This window comes from Pongo abelii, chromosome 17, assembly GCF_028885655.2.
Source record: "Pongo abelii isolate AG06213 chromosome 17, NHGRI_mPonAbe1-v2.0_pri, whole genome shotgun sequence".
Taxonomy (NCBI): Eukaryota; Metazoa; Chordata; class Mammalia; order Primates; family Hominidae; genus Pongo; species Pongo abelii.
In genome coordinates, this window is record NC_072002.2 from 47,592,607 (window position 1) to 47,613,001 (window position 20,395).

A 20,395-nucleotide genomic window follows, 5' to 3' on the forward strand; every position below is an offset into this window, starting at 1 on the left:
CAACTCCTTCCAAGTCAGAGCATGCAGTCTAGGAGTTAGGAGCTGAACACTGGCCCCCTTAAATCTCCCAGAAACGAAGTCAGTCAGCTGAATCCTCCTTATATTAAATATAAATTAAACCCCCAAGGTCATCAACAGGATTAAAAAAAGAAAAAAAATCTGAAGGTAACCAGTCTCAAAGACTGAGTGCCTTCTTTGACCAAGATGCCAAAAGCAATTGCCACAAAACTAAAAATTGACAAATAGAACCTAATTAAACAGTTTCTGCACAGCAAGAGAAAGTATCAACAGAGTAAACAGACAACCTATAGAATGGGAGAAAATTTTTGCAAATTATGCACCTAACAAAGGTCTAATACCTAGCATTTATAAGGAACTTCAATTTACAAGAGAAAACCAAGTAACCCCATTAAAAAGTGGGCAAAGGACATGAGCAGACACTTTTTAAAAGCTTACATGTGGCCAAGCATATCAAAAAAAGCTCAACATCACTGATCGTTAGAAAAATGCAAACAAAACCACAATGAAATATCATCTCACACCAGACAGAATAACTGTTACTAAAAAGCCAAAAAAATAACAGATGCTGGTGAGATTGTGGAGAAAAAGGAACACTTATACACGGTTGGTGGGATTGTAAATTAGTTCATCGTTGTGGATGACAGTGTGGTGATTCCACAAAGACCTAAAGGCAGCAATACCATTCAATCTGGCAGTCCCATTACTGGGTACGTACCCAAAGGAATATAAATCATTCTGTTAAAATACACATGTGTACGTATGTTCATTGCAGCACTATTCACAATAGCAGAGACATGGAATCAAACCTAAATGCCTATTAATGATAGACCTGACAAAGAAAATGTGGTACATATACAGCATGAAATCCCATGTAGCCATAAAAAGAACAAGATTATGTACTTTGCAGGGACATGGTGGGAGCTGGAGGCCATCAGCCTTTGTAAACTAACACAGGAACAGAAAACCAAATGCCGCATATTCTCATTTATAAGTGGGAGCTAAATGATGAGAACACATGGATACATAGAGGGGAACAACACACATTGGGGCCTATCAGAGGGTGGAGGGTGGGAGGAGGGAGAGGATCAGGAAAAATAACTAATGGGTACCTGGGTGACAAAATAACCTGTACAACAAACCCCCATGACATAAGGTTACCTGTGTAACAAACCTACACATGTATCCCTGAACTTAAAAGTTAAAAAAGAAACTCTAAAGCTTTTAAAATTAATTGTAAAATACAATATTGAAATAAGTTTTTATGTCATGAAAGAAGAAACATGCCATCGATTACTATATGCATATGATAATATCATCATTTATATATATTACAAGGCCTGTGTGTTTATATCCAAAAACCATGAACAGTGACTACATCTGGATGGTGTTATCATAGATCAATATTTTCTATTCGCTTGAGTATATTCTAAACTTTGAGGAATCAGCATTAAGTATTTGTGCCTTTCAAAACATGCCTTAAAATAACCTTATATCATAGTTTCTATAATGAATCCCATCAGATTTTCTGAGGGTTGTAAGGAAGAAAACAGGATTCATTAATAGCAATTGAAGCAGAGTTTGTGGGGCAGATCCTGACTGGAATAATCTTATGTGAGAATGCAAGGAGAGAAATTGAAGACAGAAATGACTTTCAAAGAATTTTCCACAAAGAATATCAGGAAATGTAACTGTACTGTAGCTCTTGGGAAAAGAAAGAATGCACACACACACACAGACACACACACACACATACACACAAACATTAAACATGAAAAACAGGGAAGTGAAAAGTAAAAAGTAAAAGAATAAGCCTAAAGAAAAAAGAAAGAAATTGTAACTATAAAAGTACATATTAACACATTAAAAGTTTGAAAATTCTAAAATTATTGAATCTAATAATCGTTTCTTTTTAAATAAATTATTAAAAATTTTTAAATCTAATTTAAAAAGTGAAAATACATATACAATTAGAAATAACATAACAGCAAAAATGGAAGCAAGCATTCCGTGTCATGCTATGGTAATATATTTGAAAATCTTAATCCATTTAGATTATTTCCTGGGCCATTAAAAAATTAAACATTAACCTCAGGAAGAAATACATAGCCTGATAGGACAATTATGTTATTAAATAAAACAGTGGTCCATGAAAAAGAAAATAATAATTCAAACAATGGAAAAAAATCACCAAGGTGTTCTATCAAATTTTCAAGAGAAAGTTATTTAAATATGTATTAATTATTTAGGTAATAAGAATGGAAGAAAAGTTTCAAAATTCATTTTGTAAAGCTGGCATAATCCTGATAAGAGCATCTATCAAATATAGCACAAATTAAGAACACCGGAATACAGACTCACTTATGAATATGGATGCAAAATCTTAAATAAAATCCTTGCAAATCAAACTCAGCAGTAAATTAAAAGAACAATAAACCATAACCAAGCAGAGTTCATCTAATGAATTTAAAAATGGTTAAATATTAATATAATACATCATCTCAATAGGTCAAATGAGAAACTAAAATAATCTTCATAGCATTTTCTATAAATGAACATCTATTCCTATGTAAACTGCTTTTATAATCAGAGTATATTTTTTAAATCTTTAGCATTGCCATTAGTATATATTTGAAATCAGCATTTAGATAACATTAAGCACTTCTTTAAAATAAAAGATAGTAAAAGCCAATTTCACAGATGTCATTTAATATTTAATATATATGCCACACAAAATACACACATAAAAAGTGTTGAAATCCTATTATTTAAAAAATTAGCAATGTGTATTTTTTTTTTCTTTTTGAGATGGAGTCTCACTCTGTCACCCAGGCTGGAGTGCAGTGGCGCAATCTTGGCTCATTGTAACCTCTGCCTCCCGGGTTCAAGCGATTCTCCTGCCTGAGCCTCCTGAGTAGCTGGGACTACAGGTGTGCACCACCACGCTGGGCTAATTTTTGTATATTTTAGTAGAGATGGGGTTTCACCATATTGGCCAGGCTGGTCTCAAACTCCTGACCTGGTGATCCACCTGCCTCAGCCTCCCAAAGTGCTGGGATTACAGGCATGGGCCACCACGCCTGGCCAGCAATGTGTATTTTTCTAAATGTTATCCTATTTTATCTACAAAACACATATATGAATATTGTGTAATGAAACACTACTGTTTTCATAGTCCAAAAATTTGGGTTGTAGTTTGGCTCTGCCACTTAATAGCTTTGTGTCTGTTAGAAAATCACTCAGCTTCTCTAGGCTGGCTTCCTGTTTGATAAATTGTTAGTATTAGAAATAACTATTGTTTTCTCTATTTTTGAGAAGGAATTTCCTTAATTTGAAATTTTTGAGGCAAATGTATGAATCAAAAAGCATATTTGAATGGGTATTTTGTGGTGTTTACATTCATACTGTATAATATATAGGCCAATATGTTAGTAATGTAAATTAGCTTTCTATGAACAAAAGCAATACTCAAAAATTATGAAAATACCAACTAATATACCGAAGGAATCCACTTATATGCAACATTTATATGAAAACTAAGTTACTAAAAATAATTTTGTGTGTCTATGTGATTGTCAATAAAATATAAAATTCATAAATATTTCTAAATCCCTAAAAGTTATTTTTATCAATTGATAAAATCAGATATAAATGCCTTTTTTATATTACAAGAAACTAAACATTGCACATCATAAAATTATTTTCTTAAAAAAATTCTGAACCTTGGGAGTAGACTATAAACATGGGAAAGGGATTTATAGAAAATTCTTTCCTTTACATTTAAAAAGGATTTGATCTCAACATTACTTTAATGCACTGAGCCAATTTCAAGAGGTTTTCTGGCTAACAAAGGCCATTGTTTTTAGAAATGAAAAGGAAACAATGTGTTTTCATAGATCCAATGACACAAATTAGAGAAAAGTGTATGTTAATGAGGTAAAGACTCTAAATTGAAAGCACAAAATGCCTTGAAATTAAAAAAAATCATTTTAAGTTGTATGTGCAATTAGGCAGCACAAATCTTCTATTTTTCTCTTGAAGTGGGAAGTTTCAATTGCATACCAAAAAATAATGCATGGCAATAATGCACATCGTTGCTTTTAATTGAATGCTTAACATGCGCTCTTTGAAAATCTAGCTTAAAGGGTTTATAATGAGCAAAATGCAGAAAAAATTAATATATCTAAACTTCATTTTTCTCATCTCTTCTAGAATGTACGATAGTCTCCAAACGATTTCTATAATTAAAAAATATCACTAACCTTATAAATATATAACCAATTTCTCATCAAAAATAACATTTTGTGGCCAGGCGTGGTGGCTCACGCCTGTAATCCCAGCACTTTGGAAGGTCGAGGTGGGTGGATCACCTGAGGTCAGGAGTTCAAGACCAGTCTGGCCAACAGGGCGAAACCCCATCTCTACCAAAAATACAAAAAATTAGTTGGGTATGGTGGGTCACACCTGTAATCCCAGCTACTCAGGAGGCTGCAGCAGGAGAATCACTTATCTCAGGCGGCGGAGGTTGCAGTGAGCCCAGATCATGCCACTGCATTCCAGCCTGGGCAACAGAGAGAGACACTGTCTTAAAATAAACGAATGAATAAATAAATAAATAACATTTTGTTAAAACATCAAATTGAGGAGGGCCAGCGTTTTCATTTTAGAGATGATCAAAGAAATAAAAAAGTGATTGTAGGTTTACTGAATAAGTGTTCCCTTTTTGAAAATTTTATTCATGCTGATATTTTTATAGATATAGACAAATTTCAGCATGATTATTAAACCAAGGTAATAACTATTTGTCAACAGTATGTAATATTTTTAAAACTTTTATTGATTATGCTATACTTCCCTGATGCTTTTATAGTAGTCCCTGGGAAAGCTACAGGCATTCTTTTAAATTACCGAAGATTCTGTGAATGGCTACTCTCTACATTCCAGGTCACCAAGTTCTTTACAGGCTCACAAGGTTTAGGATTTTCCCCCTTCCCATTTACCTTTACTTCCCTCCCTCCTCCCCTCCCCTCCTCTCCCCTCCCCTCCTCTCCCCTCTCTTCCCTTCCTTCCTTCCTTTTCTTCCTTCTCTCTCCTTCCCTTTCTTCCTTCCATTTATTCCTTGATTCACTCACTTACTCAACAAGCATTTATTGTCTAATATGGGAAAGGCATTGGACAAACTACACAGAGACAAAGGAAGAGTCACAATGCATCTCCTGCCCTTAAAAACCTTAAGAAGTAGACAACTAATCATTAATTTCAACAGAGTGTTATAAGTGCCAGCATAGGGGTAAACACAGAATGTAGTTAGAGTTCAAAGCATAAGGAAGAAAGTTAAGAGATGGTTTCACCAAGGATTTCCTTCCTTCCAAGTTGAGATTTAAAATAAGAGATTTCAGCTACACAATAATAGGATTGAGAGAATGAACAGTGTCAAACAGACATTATATTATGAGGGAAGAGTATTTATAAAGAGCTGGAAGAATGAAAATATGTGGCACATTCGGTTGTCCTGAGGTTGTTTCAGGTGGTCAGAGGGGAAGTAGGAGCAAGAAAGAGGCTGGAGACAGAAACAAGCACAATGTAGAGAAACTTGTACTACTATCTATTTAATATTAGGTTCTTCCTTCTCCTCGATGCCATTTCCTCCTCCTCTAGTATTTCAGCCCAGTGTTTTTGGTTTAGTGGGTTGGTTTTTTTGTTTGTTTGTTTTTGTCTTGTCTATTTCTGGATCCTTCTCTCTTGCCTATGTAGCAGTGTAAATCATTCTCATATGAATTCAGGTTAATATTCTCTACACTGCATGAATGAGACAAAATTAAGACATTTAAAAATGAAAATAAAATTTAAAAAATTTTTGAAAATCTCAAATCTTGAATCTTACTTGCAAGAGGTAGAGTTTAAAAATAATAATAAAAAAAATGCCTGGGCAGGGTGGCTCATGCATGTAATCCCAGCGCTTTGGAAGGCCAAGGTGGGCGGATCACCTGAGGTCAGGAGTTTGAGACCAGCCTGGCCAACATGGTGAAACCCCATCTCTACTAAAAATACAAAAATTAGCGGAGCATGGTGGCACACACCTGTAATCCCAGCTACTGGGGAGGCTGAGGCTGGAGAATCACTTGAACCCGTGAGGCAGAGGTTTCAGTGAGCCGAGATCGCATCAATGCACTCCAGCCCTGGTGACAGTGTGAGACTACCATCCCAAGAAATAAAAAAAAAACAACAACAAAACTTTTTTTAAAAAAGATAAAAGGAATTTCAATTAGGAAAGTCTAACGAACAGACAGAGTTGTGTGCAAAATATTAACCTGAGAATAAATATAAACAAATGCTTATTGTGTAAATTAATAATAAATTATCTTAATAAGAAAATTAGTAAATAAGATATGCATAAAATGATGGAAAATTGAATATATGTCAGGAGAGGATCACAAAATCCCTAAACTGTTCAGGAAAAAGTTAAAGATATTGAGTATGCTTAACATCTGTCAAGTGAAATATGCATTCCACAAACTTTATTAATAATTCATAACTTCAAACCTTGCAAATAAAAGCATAATAAAAAAGCTGCACTCTAATCATTCTAAACTTATGGCTTCAAAATTCATAAAGCAAAAATTAGGAAAAATGAAAAAAATAATCTATCACCCTGAGATATTTTAATTCATCTCTTACAGTAATTGATAGAAGTGTCAGAAAATAAACCAGAAATATAAAAGATTTAAATAACACAATTAGCATAGATGGCTAAATCAATCTACTTAGAACTGTATCCCCAAACCAGAGAGAACATTTTTGTCAAATGAAATATTTATACAAATTGCCCACATATTAGGACATGAATTAAACCATAATAAATTTTAAATTATTTCTACCATATAGACCAATTTTATAAACATATCAGGATCACATTACAAATCAATTTTTAAAAATAACTTTAACATTAGATGAAGATGGAAGGGTTAATTTATCTCATCACTGTCTGATTTTGCAAAGACATAGTTTGCCTTTTGGAAAGTTCCAAGAATATTGATTAAGGTTCAGTTTGGGAAAACAACTCAAATAAACAGAGATAGATCATGGGTATGTTTAGAAGTCCCTATCATAAAGATTTGATTTCTTCCCCAATTATTCCATAAGTGGATACAGTTTCAATCATAATTCCAACAAAAAATTTTAAAGAAATGAACCAGATAATCCTGAAACCTATATGGAAGGGCAAGAATCAAGAAAAGCCTAGAACTCAAAAGAAAATATAAGATCAGAGGATTCACTATAATAGATAATTAACACCCATTATGGAATTTTAGTGACGTAGCCATGGAGTGTTCAGGTGAAGATGGTCAAATAGATCAAAGTAAAAAGTGAATGGAAAAAGATCCACACAAACATAAAAGCCTAATATGGGACAGAGATAGCACTGATTATAAATATATAAAGAAAACTCACCAGTAAATTGTAACAATTTGTTTTCTATATTATAAAAAAAGTAACTGGAACCTCACTTCACATTACACCCATACATTAATTTCATATTAATTATGCATCACATCTGGCAAGTGAAATATGCATTCCAAAAATTGTAGAAATAGCTTTTTATTTCCAACTTTTTAAATAGAAGGCAGACTGAGAAAAATAACCCTAAATTTTGAACATTCTAAACATAGTTTCATCTAAAACTATCACATAAATATTAAAAGCAGAATTCAGAAACATTGAGAATGAAATAACAGAAAATATTTTTATAATCTCAGGGGTGGGAAAATTTCTTAAACAAGTTCACAAAAGGAAAAAGCACAAACGAATGTATTTATACCTGATACTACATTAAACTGAAACGTCTCTTCATCAGAAGTTACCATAAAGAAATGAAAAAAGGTTGGGTAAATATATTTTTAACATTTGTAACTAGAAAATATTTAGTATCCATGATATATAAATTCTTACAAATCAGTGAGATGACACTCAGTATATAGCAGGAAAATCATGAGCAGGTTTTCACAGAAAAGGAAATACAACTCACCCCGCAAAAGTCATTAAAATATGTTCAGTTCCATTAATAACTAATAACAAACCATAATGAGGTACAATTAAAAAGCCTTATTGTAGAGAAGAATGTCTTTAACTCTAGGTAGGAATGCAAATTGGTATAATAATTTATATATTATTTCCTTTTACTATACTATTATTTATTTTATCTATTATGTTCTTATACAACAGTGAATGAGATATGGCAGAAAAAGAAAGCTTCATCTTCAGGAAAGATGAGTCATAATGAAAGGTCAGATGCTTCCAAGCAGGAGCACACCACTGCTGATTTTAGAGATGAAGAGAACAAACAACCATGGAATGCGGCAGCCTCTGAAAACTGAGTGTGATCTTAGGCTGACAGGTGCCAGGGAAACAAAGACTTCAGTTCTCAAACCATAAGAATTAAATATGTCAAAACTGAACACCCCATTTAGAATGGGTACTATCAAAAAGACAAAAAATAACAAATGCTGTTGAAGATGAAGAGAAAAGGTACTCTTAAACGTTGTTGGTGGGACTATAAATGAATACAGCCACTGTGGAGTGGAGATCACAGCAGTATGGAGATTCCTCAAAAAAAAAAAAACCCACTAAAAAAAGAATTACATATGATCCAACAATCCCACTGCTGGTTATATATCCAAAGAAAAAGGAATCAGTATGTCAAAGAGATATCTACATCTTCATGTTTACTGCGGCACAATTCACAAAACCTAAGATATGAAATCAACCTGCTTCCATCAATAGATGAGTAGATAAGAAAATGTGATACACAATGGAATACTATTCAGCAATAAAAAGGAATGAATTCCTGTTATTTGCAGCAACATGGATGGAACAGGAGGGAATTATGTCAAGTGAAATAAGCCTAGCACAAAAAAATGAATACCATATGTTCTCATTCATACATGGAAGCTAAACAGGTTGATCTCACAGAAGCAGAGAGTAGAATAGTGATAACTGGAGACTAGGAAGGGTAGGGGGTAGGGGGCATAGAGAGAGGTTGGATAAGAGATAAAAAATTATAGCTTAATAGAGAAGTAAGTTTTAGTGTTCTTTAGCACTGTAGAGTGACTAGTTAATAATAATTTATTCTATATTTTCAATGAGGATTTTCAAAATCCTCGAAAAAGGGCAATTTTGAATGTTACCAACACAAAGAATGTGGAATGTTACCCTAATCTGATCATTACACATTGTATACAGGTATCAAAATATCACACTAGACCCCTTATAAAAATGTACAATTATTATGTGTCAATTGAAACAGAAACTGAAGAAGTTTTTGTTTGAAGTTTTTCTTCCATTTTTTTTAACTGACACACAATTAAAAAAAATTTTTAGTATACAGGTTTTGATACCTGTATACTAAAAATAGTGTTATCCTGGAGTATCCAGACAGAAGTGCCAGGCTACTGACACCCTGATTTTAGTCTTGCCAGACCTGGGGCAGAGCAACCACTTGAGCCATGCTGTGCCCAGACTTCTGACTTAGGAAAAGGTTGAGATAATAAATGGGTGCTGTTTCAAGCTGCTAAATTTGTGGTAACTTGTTATGCAGCAATAGAAAACTGATACAGGCATATTGGCTAAATATTAAAAAATTGGCCAATTGCTATTTAATTATTGACAAAAAAGTTTACTATTTATAACTCAAAACAAAAATCAGTATTTTTTATTTCTAATATGAAAAACTCACCGTTTTTGATAGAGAATGTAATTCATTTTTTGATGACTTTGTTTCCCTTATTGCTTCAGTCACTTCCTCTTCCTTCTCCTCAATATTAGTATTAACATTTATCACTGATGAAGAGTAATGATCAAATAGACTGTTAAGATGATATATCTCTCTCCTAGGGATAAAAACACAGTTTATTTTATTCACATTAAAATAAAAAATATATTTTAAATTATACTTAGGCCAGGCTTGGTGGCTCATGCCTGTAATCCCAGCACTTTGAGAGGCCAAGGTAGCAGATGGCTTGAGTCCAGGAGTTCAAGACCAGCTTGGGCAACATGGAGAGACAATGTCTTTACAAAAAAAAAACTGAAAATTAGCCGAGCATGGTGGCACATGCCTGTAGTCCCATCTACTTAGTAGGCGGAGATGGGAGGATTCATTGAGCCCAGGAGGTTGAGGCTGTAGTGAGCTATGATTGATCCACTGTACTCCAGCCTGGGTGACAGAGTGAGACCCTATCTCAAAAAAAATTATATAAATAAATAAGTAAATAAATTATACTTAAATTAGCTTTAACAGTATGAATCAATGGAAATCCATCCCAACGTAACTTGACAATTTCTAAAAAATACTACTTAGATGTCAAGTAAATAGTGAGGAAAAAAGTCATCAATAGTATTGTTTCCAAGGGAAAACATTATTGAGAGAAAAATCAATTATAAATGCTTTCAAATAAACTGTCTTTGAATCTGATTTCAGGTAAGAGATTTATACACTTTTAATTCAGAAGCTGGGTAATACAGGGATGGAAAGGTAAGGAAAAAAAAGATGAAAAAAGAAGAGTAGAGGAGGCAGAAGTGAAAAGACCAAGCAGTTATAGCTTTCACAGCCTTGGAGGTAAAATAAAGGAAATTGTAGCTTAGGAAAACACAGGGCTTTTTAAAAAGAAGTAATAGTCAAAGAGTTATTTGTTCCTATATGACCCTCCCAAGAGGACCAGTGCTAATCTGTGAACCACACAATCCTTTATCTAATCTAGCAGGTAGAAACCACCTTCCAAATAAAATATTATCTTTAGATACTGTTATGGTTGTTTAATGTAGCAAAAAAATCACAGTGAAAAAATGATAAAATTACCATTTTCATAAAATATCAGCAAATAATATAGATAATTACAACTTTTTAAAGACACCTTAAACAAAATAGTAGACTAGGAGATTTATTTGAGACTCACATAAGAGTAAAACATTTATATGTAATAAACTCATACAAGTCAATATGTAATAGAAAAATTATTCAATAGAAAAAGGCACAGAGAATATGAACAATCACCAATAAATATATGGTGTGCTTATTGAATTGGCCCAGATTCTTATGCACCAACCCTGATTCCAGAAGCATAGTCAAATGAAACCGAAATCTACGATCTCACTACAGAAATGAAAATTAAAGAAACAAAAACAAATAGGCAAGAACAAGATTCTTTTCGTTTCCATGTCTGCAGAGTATAGACTTACCTGTCAGAGTTCTAGAAGCCAGTTAGGCAATGAGAGTTAGATAGCCTCAACATTCAAAATGTATAAGTTTGATTAAGTTTTCTTCTTTTGAAATTAGTTTTTCTTCTCTCATGTTATCTATTGCCTCCAGTACAGAGAATACACTATGGACTTTTGCCTGAGTGATGGACAATTGCCCACTGTCATGAAATTTGGGAGTTATTATTTTAGTGGTTCACTTATTCCAATTTTTTGATGAAGTTGATGCCACTAATTCCTCAGCCTTTTGAGGATTTCCCAGAAAAGCAGTTTATACTATACGTGTCTCCACTGTTATTTTAAATTTCATCGTTATATCAGCTAAATCAGAATAAATTTAGAAGAATAAATGGGAAGAATCACTCTATCTGTTGTTAAGAAATACTATGCAAACTCTGCAATCAAGAAAGTGTGATATTGGCAGAGGGATAGCCAAATAGATAAACGGAATGGTCATAGACGACCCAGAAATAGAGCTACACAAACATGTCTGATTTTTGACGTTACAAAATCAATTTAATGAAAGTAATTTAACATATAGTGATGGAATAATTACATATTCATTGGCAAAAAAAGTGAAGCTCAAGCTAAATCTCACATTTTATACACGATCTAACTAAAGATGGCTCATATATCTAAATATAAATTGTAAACCTATAATATTTTTAGAAAACAAATTTCTTTGTGACAGGGTTAGGACAAGATTTCTTGTGTGTGACACCAAATACATGATGAATAAAAGAAAAAAGTGATAAGTAGAATTTTAGAAAAATTAAGAACTTCTGCATTATAAAACACCCTCAAAGACAAAAAGACAAGACTTTACTAAAACTAGAATATATTTACATATAACATATCCGATTAAAAATCTTATATTTTCAAAATTAAAGAATTCTCTACACACAACCATAAGAAAACAAACATTACAATGGGAAAATGGCAAAATATTTGAACAGACACTGTATGAAAAAGAGAATTCAATAACAAGCACACGAAAAGATGTACATCACAATTTGCCATTAGGGAAATGCAAATTCAAATCATAGTGAGATATCACTACAAACTTACTAGTCTAGGCTGAAATTTTTTTTAAAAAAATAGTGTTCTCTTGTAGAGAAACTGGATCTCTCATGCACTGCTGGCATTCAGATAAAGTGGTACAAGCCGTTCTGGAAGACCAGTTTGGCAGTTTTTTATAAAATTAAACTTACATTCAACGTACATCCCCAAAATCACACTTTTTGATATTTATCTGAGAGAAATGAAAAACTTATGTTCACACAAAAACTTCTGCATTGATATCCATGGCAACTTTATTCAAAGTAGCAAATAACTGGAAACAAACTAAATGTCCCTCAAAGGGCAGATAGTTTCAAGCTCTGGTATATCTATACAATGGAATCTCATTCAGTGATAAAAAAGGAATGAATTCTTAATACCTTCAACAATCCAGATTGATCTCAAATGCATTATGCTTAATAAAAAAAGCCCAAATCAAAAGTTAAATGTTATAGGGTTTCATTTATATAGCACTCTTAAAATGGCAAGACTAGAGATAGAGAAAATAATAGTGGTTGTCAGGAGACAGAGAAAGGACAGTGGATATGAATAAAAAGGGTAGCATAGGGAATGACACTAGTCTGCATTCTGATTGTAGTGGTAGTTACTGAATCTATACGAGATAAAATGGCATATAGCAATAAACACACACACACATACATACATGAAAATATGTAAAAAATCATGAAATGATTAGGCTTATCTCAATTTCCTGGTTTTAATACTGACAACAAGTACAGTATATACAATACAAGATACTCCCATTGGAAGAAGCTGGAGGAAGGGTACACAGGACTCTATATCTAAGCTCTTTTGAGTCTATAATTATTTATGAATAAAGATTTAAAAAGCAAAATATTAGATGAAACAGACCTGCATACTTATCAAGATTGAGATAAGACACATAAAAAATCCCACATACTCAAATAGGGGAAAGTGAACTCTAGTGGTTCACTTGAAAACCTATAAGGTATCAGTCTAATTATGAATCATATTTTGGGCTGGGCGTGGTGGCTCACACCTGTAATCCTAGCACTTTGAAAGGCCAAGGCAGGTGGATCACCAGAGGTCAGGAGTTTGAGACCAGCCTGGCTCATGGTGAAACTCTGTCTCTACTAAAAATACAAAATTAGCCAAGAGTGGTGTCGTGCGCCTGTAATCCCACCTAGTCAGAAGGCTGAAACCGGAGAATTGCTTGAACCCAGGAGGCAGAGGTTGTAGTGAACCAAGATTGTGCCACTGCACTGCAGCCTAGGTGACAGAGCAAGACTCCATCTCAAATAATAAATAAATAAATAAATAAATAAATAAATACAAATACATTAAAATTAAATGACATGTTCCTGAAAGACCAGTGAATGAAGAAAAAAATTAAAAATACAATTAAAGAATTAGTTGAAATAAATGAAAATAGAAACACAATATGCCAATTCTATGGGACACATAAAAAGAAGTATTAAGAAGCAAGTTTATAGCAGTAAATGACTATAGCAAAAACTGGAGAGATTTAAAATAACCTGCTGATGCACTGCAAGGACCGAGAAAAGCAAGAACAAACCAAAATTACAATAAGTAGAAGGAAAGAAATAAAGATCAAAAGCAGAAGTAAATAAAATTGAGACTAAAAAATACAAGAAATTCACAGAACAAAAAGTTAGCTTTTTAAAAGATAAACAAATGGACAAATCATTAGCTAGATTAACAAAGAAAAAAAGGGAAGACCCAAAAACAAAATCACAAATGAAAAAGGAGTTACCACAATGGGTTCCACAAAAAATAAAAGTATAATTAGAGATTATTATAAACAATTTATATGCCAATAAAATAAATAACCTAGAGGAAATTGATAAATTCCTAGACACATACAACCTATTAAGATTGAACCAAGAAGAAATAGAAAGCCTAAACAGAGCAATAACAAGTAATAAGATTGACTCAGTTACAAAAAGTCTTCCCCCCAAAAAATCCAGTACCAGATGGCTTTACCACTGCATTCTATTGAACCTTTAAAGAAGAAACAACTGGCTGGGCGCGGTGGCTCACGCCTGTAATCCCAGCACTTTGGGAGGCCTAAACGGGCAGACCATGAGGTCAGGAGATGGAGACCATCCTGGCTAACACGGTGAAACCCCGTCTCTACTAAAAATACAAAAAAATTAGCCAGGCGTGGTGGCAGGCGCCTGTAGTCCCAGCTACTCGGGAGGCTGAGGCAGGAGAATGGCGTGAACCTGGGAGGTGGAGCTTGCAATGAGCGAAGATTGCACACTGCACTCCAGCCTGGGCGACTGAGCAGGACTCTGTCTTAAAAAAAATAAAAAGAAGTAACTTCAATTCTTCTAAAACTATTCCAAAAAATTGAAATGAAAGGAACTCTCCCTAACTCATTCCACAAGACTGGTATAAACTTGATACCAAAACTAGACAGGGACACAACAATAAAAAAACACTATAAGCCAATATCTGTGATGAACATAGATAGAAACATCTTCAACAAAATGTCAGGAAACTAATTCCAACAATATATAAAAATGATAACACACCATGATCAGGTGGGATTTATCCCAGAAAGTCAAGAATGATTCAACATGCATGAATCAATAAATGTGATACGTTACATCAACGCAATAAAGGACAAACGCCATATGATCAACGCAGTAAAGGCAAGTAAAGTATGTCATAAAATTAAACATTTCATCATAATAAAAAATACTCTTAATAAATTAGATGTAGAAAAAAGTACCTGAACATAATACAGGGGCCATATATGACAAAACCACAGCCAATATCATACTGAAGAGGGAAAAGCTGAAAGTTTTTTCTATAAGATCTAGAACAAGACAAGGATGTCCAGTGTCAGCACTCTCATTCAATGTAATACTGGAAGTCCTAGCCAGAACAATTAGCCAAGAGAAAGAAATACAGGGCAGCATCTATTTTGGAAAGAAGGAAGTCTAATTGTCTGTCTTTGTAGGTGACATAATCTTGTATACAGAAAAACCTGAAGACTCTACCAAAAAATGCTTAGAACTGATAAATGAATTCAGTAAAGTTGCAGGATTCAACATCAACATACAAAAATCAGTAGTGTTTCTATATACTAATAAAGATATAACCAAAAAATACATTAAAAAGGCATTCTCATTTAAAATAGCTACAAAAAAATAACTAGGAACATATGTAACCAAGGAGGTGAAAGACCTCTATAAGAAAAACTGCAAAACACTAATGAAAGAAACTGAAGAGGATACAAAAATGAAGATATCCTAGCTCATGGATTGAAAGAATATTGTCAAAATGACCATACTACCCAAAGCAACCTACAGTTTAAATGCAATTCTTATCACAATACCAATGACATTATTCATAGAAAATTTTATGGAACCACAAAAACCCCAAATAGCTAAAGCAATTTTGAGCAAACGAACAAAGCTGGAGGTACCACACTACTTGACTACAAAGCTGTTATATCCAAAACAGCATGGTGCTGACAATAAAAATGGATACATAGACCACCTAAACAACATAGAAAACCCAGATATTAATCTACATATCTACAACCAACTGATTTTTGACAAAGACAGAAAGAACATACTTTGGGGAAATGACAGTCTCTTCAACAAATGGTTCTGAAAAACCTGATATCCATATATGGAATAATAAAAATAGACCTCATCTCTTACCCTATACACAAATCAAGTCAACATGGATGAAAGACCTAAATGTAAGAACCAAAACTTTAAAACTAGTATAAACACACACACACACACACATACACACACACACACACTCAGAGGAAATGGTTCAACACACTGTCCTGGAAGAAGTTTTATGAATAAGACCTCAAAATTACAAGCAACAAAAGCATAAATAAACAAATGGGATAATATCAAACTAAAAAGCTTCTGCACAGCAAACAAGCAACAGTGTGCAAGTACAATGTATACAATGGAAGAAAATATTTGCAATCTATTAATCAAACTGCAAATTAATATCCAGAATATACAAGGACTTCAAACATCTCAACAGAAAAAAACAAAAAACAAAAAACAAAAAACCTTGGGCAAATAACCTGAACAGATATTTCTCAAAAATCCTTGATATCACTAATCATTAGGGAAATGCAAACAACAATGAGGTATCGTATCAGCCAAATTAGGATGGATATTATCAAAAGACAAAAAATAACAAATGCTGTTGATATAGGTTGGATATTTGTCTTCTCTAAATCTCATGCTGAGCAGTAATCCCCAATGTTTAAGGTGGGGCATGATGGGAGCTGTTTTGGTCATTGGGATGGATCTCTCATGAATAAATTGGTGCTGTCCTCATGATAGTGAGTGAGTTCTCACAAGAAGTGGTTGTTTAAGTGTGGCACTTCCTCCCTCTCTCTTTCGCTCCCACTCTTGCCACGTGACATGCCTGCTCCCACTTCACTTTCCTCCATGATTGTAACCTTCCTGAGGCCCTCAGTAGAAGCTAAGCAAATGTTGCTGCCATGCTTGTATAGCCTGCAGAACTGTGAGCCAATTAAGCCTCTTTTATTTACAAATTACCCAGTCTCAGGGATTTCTTTATAGCAATACAAAAATGGCTTAATAAATAAAATCGGTACCAAGGAATTGGGCATTGCTATAAAGATACTTGAAAGTGTGCAAGTGACTTTGAAACTCAGTAATAGGCAGAGATTGGAGGAGTTTAGAGAGCTCAGAAGAAGACAGGAAGATGAGAGAAGGTTTGGAACTTCTAAGATACTGGTCAAATGGTTGTGACCAAAATACTGATAGAAACGTTGACAGTGAAGGCTAAGCTGATGAGGTTTCAGATATAAATGAAGAAGCTATTGGGAACTGGAATAAAGATTACCCATGTTACACCTGAGCAAAGAGCTTGACTGCATTGTGTTCCTGTCCTAGGGATCTGTGGAAGTTTGAACTTAAGAGTAATGACTTCGAGTATATGGCAGAAGAAATTTCTAAGCAGCAAAATGTTCAAGATGTAGCTTGGCTGCTTCTAATGACCTATTATCATATATGGGAGCAAATGAATGACTTAAAGGTGAAACTTATATTTAAAAGGGAAGCAGAGTGTAAAAGTCTGGAAAGTTTGCAGCCTGGCCACGTGACAGAGAAAAATTCCAAGCAGGCTGCAGAACAACTACTTGCTAGAAAGATTAGTATGACTAAAAGAGAGCAAAGTGCTAATATCCAAGACAATGGGAAAAAGACTTTCAAGGCATTACAGAGATCATAGAGGCAGCTCCTCCCATTACAGGCCCAGTGGCCTAGGAGGAAAGAATTGTTTCAGGGGTCAGGCCTGGGATGCTGCTCCCCTGCTCAGCTTAGGGACACTGCTCCCTGCATCACAGCTGCTCCAGCTACAATTATGGCTCAAAGGACCCCAGGTATGGTTTTGGCTGCCACTCTGGAGGGCACAAGCCATAAGCCTTGGTGGCTTCCGCCATGGTGTTAAGCTTGTGGGTGCACAGAATGCAAGCATGAAGGAAGGTTGGAGGCTTTTAGCTGCATTTCAGAGGATGTAGGAGAAAGCCTGTGGGCCCAGGCAGAAGCCTGATCCAGGGGCAGGGCCCTCACAGACAACCTCTACTAGGAAAATGGCAAAGGAAAATATGGGGTTGGAGACCCCACAGAGAATCCCCACTGGGGCACAGTCCAGTGGAGCTGTGGGAAGATGGCTGCCACCCTTCAGCCCCCAGAATGGTAGCTCCACTGACAACTTGCACCCTGAACCTCAAATCCACAGTCACTGAACTCCAACTCATGAAAATAGCTGCACCTTGCAAAGCCACAAGAATGGAACTGTCAAGGTCTTAAAAACAGACCCCTTCCAGTGTGTGCTCAATGTGGGGCATGGAGTAAAAGGAGATTATTTCAGAGCTTTAAGATTTAGTGACTGCCCTGTTGGATTTCAGACTTTTATGAGGCCTGTTGTCTCTTTCTTTCGACCAATTTCTCTCTTTTGAATAGTAATGTTTACTCAGTGCCTGTACTACCATTGCATCTTGGCAGTAAAAAACTTGCTTTGATTTTGTAGGCTCAAAGTCGGAAGGAGATGAGTCTCAGATGAGACTTAGGACTTTGGACTTGATGCTGGAATGAGTTAAGACTTTTTCTATTTTTCCATGTGAGAGGGACATGAGATTTGAGGAACCAAGGGTGGAATGATATAGTTTAAATGTTTGTCCCCTCCAAATCTCATGTTGAAATGTAATCCCCAATGTTGGAGATGGGACATGCTGGGAGGTGTTTTGGTCATGGGAGTGGATCCTTCATGAATGGCTTGGTGGTGTCCTCAGGATAGTGAGTGAGTTCTCACAAGATCTGGTTGCTTAAAAGTGTGTGACACATCCTCCCTCTCTCTCTTGCTCCCATTCTCACCATGTGACATGCCTGTTCCCACTTCTCCCACTTTGCCTTCCACTATGACTGTCAGCTTCCTGAGGCCCTTTCCAGAAACAAAGCAGATGCTGCTACCATGTTTGTACAGTGTGAAGAACCATAAATCAACTAAACCTATTTTCTTTATAAATTACTAAGCCTCAGGTATTTCTTTATTGCAATGCAAAAACTGCCTGACAAAGCTGGTGAGAATGCAAAAAAATAAATAAATAAAAATAAGGAGCTCTTCTACACTGCTGGTGGGAATGTAAACTAGTACAGCTGCTATGGATAATAGTATGAAAATTCCACAAAAATTACAAATAGAACTACCATATGATCCGGCAATCTCACTACTGGGCATTTATCCAAAAGAAAGGAAATCAGTATTGAAGAACTCATCTGCACTCCCATGTTTATTACTACAGTATGCACAATAGCCAAGATATGGAATCAACCTAGGTGTCCAGGTGAATGAACAAAGAAAATGTGATATGTATACACAATGTAATACTATTCTCCATAAAAAAGAATGAAATCTTGTCATTCACAGCAACATGGATGGAACTGGTGAATATTATGTTAATGAAATAAGACAGTAACAGAAAGTTCAATGTTGCTTGTTCTCACTCATGTATGGAAGCTAAAAAATAGTTGATCTCAAAGAAGAAGTAAAAATTGAAACAGAGGATATTAAAGGCTGGGAAATATAGGAGAAAGGGGGGATAGAAAGAGATTTTTCAAAGGATACACAATTACAGCTAGATAGAAGGAATAAGCTCTAGTGTTCTGTACCAATGTAGAATGACTATAGTTAACAATAATATATAGCTTCACATGGCTAGGAGAAGGATTTGGAATGTTCCCAACACGAGAAACAATAAATGTTTGTGATAATAGAAATGCCAATTACCCTGATCTAATCACTCTATATATTATGTGTATTAAAACATCATTACATACTCCATGAGTATATACATATTCTATATGTCAATCTTTAAAGTTTAAAAAGAAATAACCTATCAAGCCATGGAAAGACAAGGAGAAAATGTAATGCATTTTACTAAGTGAAAGAAGCCAATCTGAAAAGGCTGAATCCTATATGATGTCAACTATATCACATTCTTAAAAAGTCATAACTGTGAAGACAATAAAAAGGTCAGGGATTACCAGGAGTTACATGGGAGGAAGCAAGGAATAAGTAGAGCAAAAAGGATTTTTTTTAAGTAGTGCAGTGAAACTATTGAATAATATTATAGTTGTGTACACATGTCTTTATACATTTTCCAAACCCATAGAATGTACATCATGAGTGAGCTCTATTGTAAACTATCATCTTTGGGTGATAATGACGTGTCAATGTAGGTTCGCTGTTGTAACAAGTGTACCACTTGGATGTGGGATGTTTGGTATGGGATGCAGACAGTATGGGGGGTGGGGAAAAGGGATAAAAGGAGCTTTCTAAACTTTCCACCCAGTTTTGCTGTGAGCCCAAAACTGCTCTAAAACATAAAGTCTAGTTTTTAAAAAAAAATAAACAAAAACTATGAAAAAAATTTGAAAGAAGATAGTTTTAATGGTAAATTGTTGTATTAGTCTGCATCTTCTGAGAACTAGACATCAAGAAAGCATTACAAGTTCAAGAATATTTTTAGGGGAAATGCTTGTAAGAA

The 20,395-nt window shown here is 34.7% G+C and overlaps 1 protein-coding gene across 7 annotated transcripts in view; it reads right to left on the bottom strand.

The window, feature by feature from the left end:
• Positions 1-20,395, bottom strand: part of CCDC178 (coiled-coil domain containing 178) — a 516,828-nt gene that overhangs the window by 354,833 nt on the left and 141,600 nt on the right. For all 7 annotated transcript variants that reach the window (XM_054537776.2, XM_054537781.2, XM_054537780.2 and 4 more), the window contains one exon: positions 9,752-9,905. In XM_054537776.2, coding sequence (XP_054393751.1) covers positions 9,752-9,905 — 154 coding nt within the window. The remainder of the gene's footprint in view (positions 1-9,751; positions 9,906-20,395) is intronic.